Below are 8,172 nucleotides of genomic sequence, written 5' to 3' on the forward strand. Positions count from 1 at the left end.
GCGGTTAAGAGCTCGGCTGCAGTTCTAATCCACCAGCCGCTCCTTGGAAACCCTATGGGGCAGTTCTACTCTGTCCTATAGGGTCGCTATGAGTCAGAATCAACTCGACGACAACGGGTTTTGGTTTATTCCAAACAAGTATCAAATTCAAAGTGAAATGTTTCCTAATTTCCTAGATTGTTATTGATCTGCTACAGTTGGCCTGAGAATGATTAGATTAATTTCTATAATCTCCAGAAACAAGCCCAGGTCCTTCCTAAAATATCTTTCATTTGTGAGGTCAACTGAGCTGACAACCATAACCTGGCAGAGTCCAAGACTGAAGTGGAAAGAATGATGGTGGCTGCCCCACCCCTGAATACCAGCAACACTTCTGTAAGAAAGAATAGGGTGTTCTAAGCCTAAAGTTGTGGGAACAGAAGATTCATTCAGCTATAGAACAGGACCAGGGATGAATTTAATCCAAGTCAGTCACCTAACTTCCTGGGTTTGGTGTCATTATCAGAGATTCCAAGCCTGACACCTCGATCACTTGAGACAGAAAAATCCCGTGGAGGCCAAGACCTGTCCTCAGCTGAATTCTTGTTAGCAGACAATATCAACTTTCATCCAGTCCCTAGTTATCATACTGCTTCAAACCACACACCACAACAACAGGAGGCTAGAGTGCTTTCTATTGCTGCATCCTTTAAAATTATAGGGAAATTTGGTACTGAAAATGGGGTTCTATGTCCTTTCTTGATTGGTAATTCCATGAATTTCTGACTTCCAGAGCCCTTATACTCACACTCTGAATAATTCCACAAAGAGTTTTCATAGCCCTCAAAGAAATGATTTGCCACTGGAGAAAATAATGCTAGCACCTGAGTGAATTGGCTGCTCAGGCCTGCATACTGAAGAGTGACCAGCCAGTGAAGGGAAAACTGAGGACTCACTGGCTTCTCAGCTAGTTGGAGGATGAGGGCCCAGAACCTGGATTCAACTGCAGTGCAGAAGAAACAGAGGTTTTCTTGCGGCTCAGAAGTTTATTAGTGAAGTTGCTTGGACCAGTTGCTGTTTACATGCTTGACCCCTGCAGCCCTGTGTCCAGGAAGCAGAGACGAGGAGGGCCGACTGCTCTGCTGGCCACAGGTGATATCATCCAGAGAGCATGCTGAGCCCTCTCTCCTAGGTCCCAGGTGTCATTACTGGGCTCTGGCCCTATTAGATGGACTACACTTCTGTTTCTTGTGTCTGAGCTGGAGGGATGATATTTTTTAAGATCTCAGCATAGTGGGGGCCGAATACCTGCTGATTGTGATGCATCAGATTAACGAACTTCCATCCCAGCTCTGCCAACTCCCCCTCGATGAGAATAAGGCCTCCAGGGAAGTCTAGCAAAGACTCTTGCATTCCACGAATCAAAGAGCATTTGAGAAACAATCGGATCCGCTGATCTGTGAACAGGGAAAAAACAATGGAAAGGAGGAGAGCAAAGAGGTCTCAGCAGAAATTCACAATGTTCTTGTACTCTCTGCTCACCAAAGTTTTAAATTAACTGAGATATTCATTAACTTACCCATTCATTTGGATTAACCGTATAAATGAGGTTTTGTTTTGCATTGCTTTGCTTTGTTTTGTTTTAGAGGAGGGTCAAGCTCCCAAAGACAACAAACAATACAAAGCTGGTGAGCGAGTAAATTTCTGGCTATTCATAAGATTTCTTTATGTGGCTATAAATGAAATCCTGTTGTGCATTTGACCTAACAAGAACATCCTAGACACTTTCCTGAAATTCTTCCAGGAGCACACATTGCAATCAGTGCACCAAGTTCAGGCCCATACATCCAAGCCAGACTATGTTAAGATGCTAAGGTTAGGAGCAAGCCAGTTAAGTTTACTGCTTCCATTCCAGCGTGGACCATGTCCACCTGCCTAAGTCACCATCAGCTTCTTGGAAGGGAGGAGGGGTTACATGGTAGTTTGAAGTATGGGGCAGAGAAAGGGTTTCTCGTCATTGGTCTTAGACTAAAGTTAGTAAATGACCAGGGATTACTTAGCAGGGTTGTTAGGGCATTATCCCACACCTATAAATTACATAATCTTGGTAAAGCTACACCTTAGAACCATATGTTCACTCTTCAAACTGAAAGAGATCTATTTCAACCCTGCACATTATAGATGAGGACACTAAAGCAAAAAGCCTTCTCAATGATCATGCTTTTCCACTTTTAAATGGTTCACTAACTGACTTCCAGAGTTGGCTCTACCTATCCACTCCCCACCTTCTTGCCACCCCTCCCCACCACCACCTTGGGGATTCTTACCAATGATGGTACGAACACAGTTGTCTTTCTTGGCGATGTTCTGGAGTTGGCCTCTAAGAGATGCTGCGTTGTCACTATTCAGAGCAGTGAGGCCCTTGTCCTTGAGGCCTTGATGGATTTCCTGAGACACCTGCTCACTCACACTCAGCATAACCTCTTCAGGCCTAGACAATAAAGGACAGAAAGCTAGCACCAGAGTGGCTCTGGCATGGGGGTAAAGCCCAGAGAGCCCGATACTCTGGTATTCACTGAGCTACCTAAACATTTGGTTCAACTATATAAATGATATTTTGTTTTGTTCTGCTTTGGAGGAGGGAATACTATCAAGCTCCAAAAGATAATACACAATCAAAAACTGATGAGCTAGTAAATTTCTGGCCAGGTCCACCCAAGTGATGATTCCAGCGCCGTACTACCAGTAGACAGCAAGATCCAGGGGCAGGTACAATACTTTCATTATTACCCTCAAGGTACCAACTAATCTTTACAGACAGTATCATATTCCACTTTAAAGAAAACAAAATAAACTGGACAAGGGTTTGGTTCCATCCATGAATCCACTCAGTATTCCTTGGTCCCATAAACTTTATTTAAATGTTATTTTAAGATTTTCTTGGGTATTTTCATGGTTGTTTTTCCTACTTTACCAATTAAATTGCAAATATATTAAGAGACTTAGACTTCTAATTACTCTTTTTACTTTGATATGATGCCCTGCACACAGTAGGCTCAATCAGTATTACTGACAAACTGATTAACTCCTGGATATACATAACACCAATCCACTGTCACCCACTCAACTATGTAATGACTCATTTGTAGCAAATACAATAATGAATCATTTATAGCATGCTAGCCTCCACACTCCCCTCTTTGGAAAGAAGTTTTAGTTTTCTCTATCCCAAGCCTCAGTGCCACTTATCAAAAGACACCAACAGACTTTGCAGATGGTTCCCAAGGGCTTTTGTGTGGTTTGCAGTGCCTATGTACCAAATACCACATATTATTTTCCACTCTAAGAAAGATCTATGAAGCTTACCTAGAGTTGAATTCCTCAGTCAGGGCCTTAGTGATGCATTTCAGTTTATCCACAAACTTAGGTGAACTAAATAAAACATTGCCAGAGAAACTTCTGGCCACTAGCAAGACAGAAGCCAGGATGGTTAACTGGTTCAACCGGGACTCAATCTCTTGCAGCCGATTTCTGTCCATCAGCAGAGTCTGGTGAGGCAGGGAAGAGCAGGCTGTCAGGACAGGAGGGTTCTAATGGATGCCTTGAACACAAAACAGTAAGGCAATACCCTAAGACACATTCCTACCTCAGGGAACTCTTCATTTTCAGGATCCCAGAGAAGCAGGTTCAGATAACCTTGGTATAGCACCATTGTGGGACTGGGGGGCTCTAAGCTATTAGCTTCCCAATTTGGAGGTGAACTGGCCATGCTGGAGGAGCTGGGAGGGTCAGATGATCTTGGAGGAGGGGTGGTGAGGTCTGTTGCTGCTTTGGTTAGCCACTTGGTAGTGTAATCAAGGAGATCTGTGACAGATAAGGGAATATTTAAGCATCTTCAAATTCCAAGGCTTGAAAATTAAGGCTTTACTTAAGATATACTCTGGGTCAATAAAGAAGTAAAGCAGTGTTTTGTAGGTCTTTCAGTCTCAGACAAATGCTCCTTCTCCCTACCCCTTACCCAAGGAAGAAACTTTCTATTAAAAAAAATAGAAAATACTCTCTAGCACTGTAAGAAGTCAGGCCCAAGGTCAAATCTCCCCTCTCCTGCTCTCAAGTTTTAAACATACTGGGTTGTTTGTTGAGGAGTTCCTGGAATTTAGCTCGCTCATACTCAATGGAATGTTCCTGCAGGTAGGGTCGAAGGCTCCGGATAGTGTAGTTCACCATGTCCATTTTCATCAGGCCCAGAACATGGAAGATACCCCTGTCATAGGAAGAAATAGAGTATTTACACTGTGAAAGGAAATCTTATATGGAGGGATGTAATTTAATCAAGGAGTCTTAAAATTACAGTGTTTTAGAGTTAGAAGGGGTCTTAAAGATAAAAGTCCTATTTCAATTTACAAATAAAGACACTGTGACCAGGGGCTCAGGCCATAGAGTGAGTTGGTGGCAGAGTTTGGGAAAGATAAGTCTCCTGGCCTTTCAGCAACCAGTCTAGAGCTCTTTCCACTATAGTCACTCTGTCATCTCAGAAAAAGAGCGCTCAGTGGAATGAAAATCACTAAAATGCTGACAACTTTCTGTGGGTAGCTGGATTTTAGGTGATTCAATTTCTAATTTCATTGGGCAAATCACTATATCTTTGTGGGTCTTGGTTCTTCTAGCTTTGAAAGAGGAATAATCCCATGCTTGTCCCCTCTCAGGGTTTGAGTTGTAACAAAAAGGATAACACCTAGGAAGGACTGTTTGAAATCTCTAGAAGAAAGGATTATTGTACTCTATCTTAATGTTATCATGTTATACAAGGGGGCCTAAACGATCTAAGGATCACCAAAGGGGCCCTGAGAAATTGTCATTGGAAAATAAAAGCCAATACTCCAGGGAGAAGAAAAGAGGTGTTAGTTAGGTCTTTAGTATATAATGTCTAGACCAGAGTTTTCTGACACAGCATCTGAGACAGATGTCAGGGGCAGTACATCTAGTGTCTCACTTCAGTAAATGCACGGGATCTGTTATGTTCTCTAATTTTTGCACTTCTTCATCTCGAACTGGAGCACACAGCAGTGTCATCAAATTAAGAATGTAGTTAGAGAGATGAGGAACATCCAGGGCCCCATGCTCTGCTTCCTGCTTGAGAAGATCCGTGTCCAGAGCTTCTTCAATCTCATTTTTTAGGCGATTCTGGCGTGGTAACAGCAGTGATAGCAAGATCTGCCCAGAAAAGGAAATCAAAGGAGCCAAATTCTTTTTAGAGCCCCAAACTTTCTCCACTGAACAACCCCCTTAAGCCAAAGGCATCCCAGCCTATGTCTACTGGGGGGTCAGGAAGCTGGGTCTCTAAATTTCTAAGAGAATACTATTTCTTTCTGTTTAGGGGTTAATTAAAATTCAAGGCTTCACTGGGATCAGTTATAGCAGTAGTTCCATTATTATTTTCTAGGCAGAATGAGATAAAGATGTGAATAAAAACAAGAGTGCGGTAAAAAGAAATGCAGAGTATAAAATAAAATATATAAAATACACACCACCACATGGTGATGAGTAATTCTTAATAAAGGAGGACATTTTTAGATTGTTTTACTTCAAAAGGCGAGAATAAAATAGGCAAAAGGAAACATTAAGGAGCACTTGAAATAGCCTTTTGTCTCAAAAGCTTAAGTTCCTTGTGGGCAAGGGCTCTCTTACTCACCTCTGTGCTCCTACAACACATATAGCATAGTGGGGTTCAGTGAAAATTCGTTTAATTAAATATAATGTTGTGTTGTTATAGCAACCTCTCAACTGTTAAGCTTCGTCACATATAAATAAAATGAAAGCTTCTATCTATTTAAGTAGCCGACCATGTTCAGAAAGAAAGTATACTACTTAGGATATCGGTAGCCAATGACACTCCAAGGGTCTAGGGAAGCTTAACAGCTTCATATCCACAAATGGAAGGTACTCACTCCTTTAACCTTTTCTAAAAGTTCAAGAGCACAAGTGAAGTCAGGGGGAGTACTTGATAACTGTTCTTTCAGATGGTCCCAAAAGGCATTGTACATTGTCTCCATGAACTGGCTTTCCGCACTGTAAAAACGTTAAATGAGCAAATAGCTATTTATCTAGAAAACTGATATACAGTCATAATTGTCTACGTCCCAACCAGCATTTAAGATCATGAAAGGCCATTAAACTGACAGGCCAGGAACTATGTTTAGACTTGAGTAGGTTGAATAAATGGGTTCACAACCTCCCAACTGTTAAGCTTAGGGGAAAGGCATTAGCCAATCCCCTCAGACAGACACATCATGGTTCCAGAGAAGTTCTCTTGCTACAATAGAAAGAACCATGAACTAGGGGTGGAGCTCCACAGTTCTAGCCCTGGTTCTCCATCTAATATAACATACTTAACTCAATAAAAATACCAGACAGGGGATTTGAGTTCCATTAGTCCCAGCGTAACCTCCTAATTGATTTCCCTTTCTAAAGGGGTAGATCCCAGAGAGGTGACACAACTAGGTGAACAGAGTGATAATTTGGCTTCTTTTTCAACTCTATCCGAGGTATCTAGCATTTACAATCTACAAAATCAAAATATAAGAATGGGATCTATTTCTCATGCTTTTGAACTGATTCAACTACCATTAAGTCTTGTCAAATGCAAGTAATGTGACTAGATAGTTTCAGTTAAGGAAGATGCTAGGAGACCTGTACTTTGGTGAAAACCTCCTTCATAGAAGCTGTGCCTGGTATGGGTACTTGTTGGCAACAGGCAGAGGTGCTTCAGTAACAGACTAAATTGACTTAAGTGGCCAAATAAGAAGCATTTAAGGTAGGAAATTAAAAATGCTATAAAATATAGATTCTAACAAAGAAATTTAGCGATTAATAAAACATTAGAGGCATTCAATTCATACTTACTAGGTGATTCTTATTATGTATTACAACATCAATGTAATTAAGAAGAACCAAAATAAAGCCTGATTTTAGGGGGTATTATTTATCAATGGGGTTCTGATCCTGATTCACAGAATCTTTATTAAGCTGATTAATGAAGCAGAGAAGTTTCTCTGAAATCTCTTACCCATGAAGAGTCAGCAATATCACTGTTAGAAAATTAATCTTTTCTTCTGTACCTGTTTAATCGGTAGACATTTAAAGGAGTAACTATCCAAGAAGATCTGAAATTTATTCTGTTTCATTATTAACTGGAATCCCAAAATGAACATTCCTACAATAACTGCATTGGTTTAGTCCTTGTTTAAATATAATTTGCTTCTTTGGTCCTTTGATACTATTAATTACACTTATTACTCTTCTGTTTTATTTGTTGTTACTGCCAACCTTTAGGTTAGCAGCCGAGCACTTAACCACTGAGAAACCAAGGCTCCTTATTTAAGACATATTCAAACATTAATTGTATTATTAAATAAAAATGCTTTGAACCTCGTCAAAAGCTATTTGTGTTATGTACCTATGCCAGGAAGAGTAAAATGGAAAAAATATGAGTCTGTACCTGTTTGGTGGTAAAACTCTCTCTTCCATATAGAAATCTTGGTTTACTACGATCTCATGAGCAATGCTCAGCTTGGAAACTTCATTAACTGTCTCTATTAGATCTGTGACAGAAAGACCTTCAGCTCGGCTCTCTGTAAAAAGGCATAGCAGTCATCAATAGGGAAGCCACACAAACAAAATTCCTATTTTATTCAGACATCCACAGAACCAAGTAAAGCCCCAAAATTTAGATTTATCAAATGGATCTTACACAGACACTCTATCATTCTAGTATTTGGGGTTTTCTGAACTCTTTGCCCTCTGACAGTGATGGAATCTCTCAGAGTAGTCAGGCATAGGGAGAATAGAAGTTAGTTTACGAAAAAAAGAGAAGGTGAGACTGACTTAAAAACCTTTCCCTTGAAATGTGAAAACAATAAGTAAAACACAGCAAAGAAATAATAATTTGTGATTTGTAAAAACAAACATTTATCTGAAAGGTACTGCGCTCCCACTATCCTCTTCTTACCTCTGATTCTACACACAAGATGAGAGTTCCGTGAGGTTTGACCAGTTAAACCAAAACCTCAAATGGCTATGACATGGTATGGAAGAGACCTTACAGATCTAAATAATTTGACCCCATGGCAATGCTAATTTTATGTCAGCAAAGTACCCTTGGAAAAGGACATAACACAATTCCAGCCCCATATA

General features: G+C 40.5%; 1 protein-coding gene across 1 annotated transcript; it reads right to left on the reverse strand.

Annotated features, from left to right (window-relative positions):
• Positions 1–1,212: 1,212 nt before the first annotated feature.
• On the reverse strand, positions 1,213–6,038 carry TCP11X2 (T-complex protein 11 X-linked protein 2). The gene is made up of 7 exons (XM_023725652.1): positions 5,928–6,038; positions 4,973–5,193; positions 4,107–4,243; positions 3,626–3,843; positions 3,346–3,527; positions 2,307–2,470; positions 1,213–1,436 (listed from the first exon to the last, which is right to left on the reverse strand). The coding sequence occupies exons 1-7, from the start codon at positions 6,030–6,032 to the stop codon at positions 1,213–1,215; spliced, it is 1,251 nt and encodes a 416-aa protein (XP_023581420.1). The 5' UTR covers positions 6,033–6,038.
• Positions 6,039–8,172: the final 2,134 nt, after the last annotated feature.

The sequence above is a fragment of the Trichechus manatus genome, unplaced genomic scaffold (assembly GCF_000243295.1).
Source record: "Trichechus manatus latirostris isolate Lorelei unplaced genomic scaffold, TriManLat1.0 scaffold00341, whole genome shotgun sequence".
Lineage (NCBI taxonomy): Eukaryota > Metazoa > Chordata > Mammalia > Sirenia > Trichechidae > Trichechus > Trichechus manatus.

Coding starts and splice junctions, on each gene's coding strand:
- TCP11X2 (XM_023725652.1), bottom strand. CDS start 6,032: ATGGAGACAATGTACAATGCCTTTTGGGACCATCTGAAAGAACAGTTA. Junction 3,844..4,106: donor ACTCCTCAACAAACAACCCA/GTATGTTTAAAA, acceptor TATCTGTCACAG/ATCTCCTTGATTACACTACC. Junction 1,437..2,306: donor CTGTGTTCGTACCATCATTG/GTAAGAATCCCC, acceptor CCCTGTTCACAG/ATCAGCGGATCCGATTGTTT.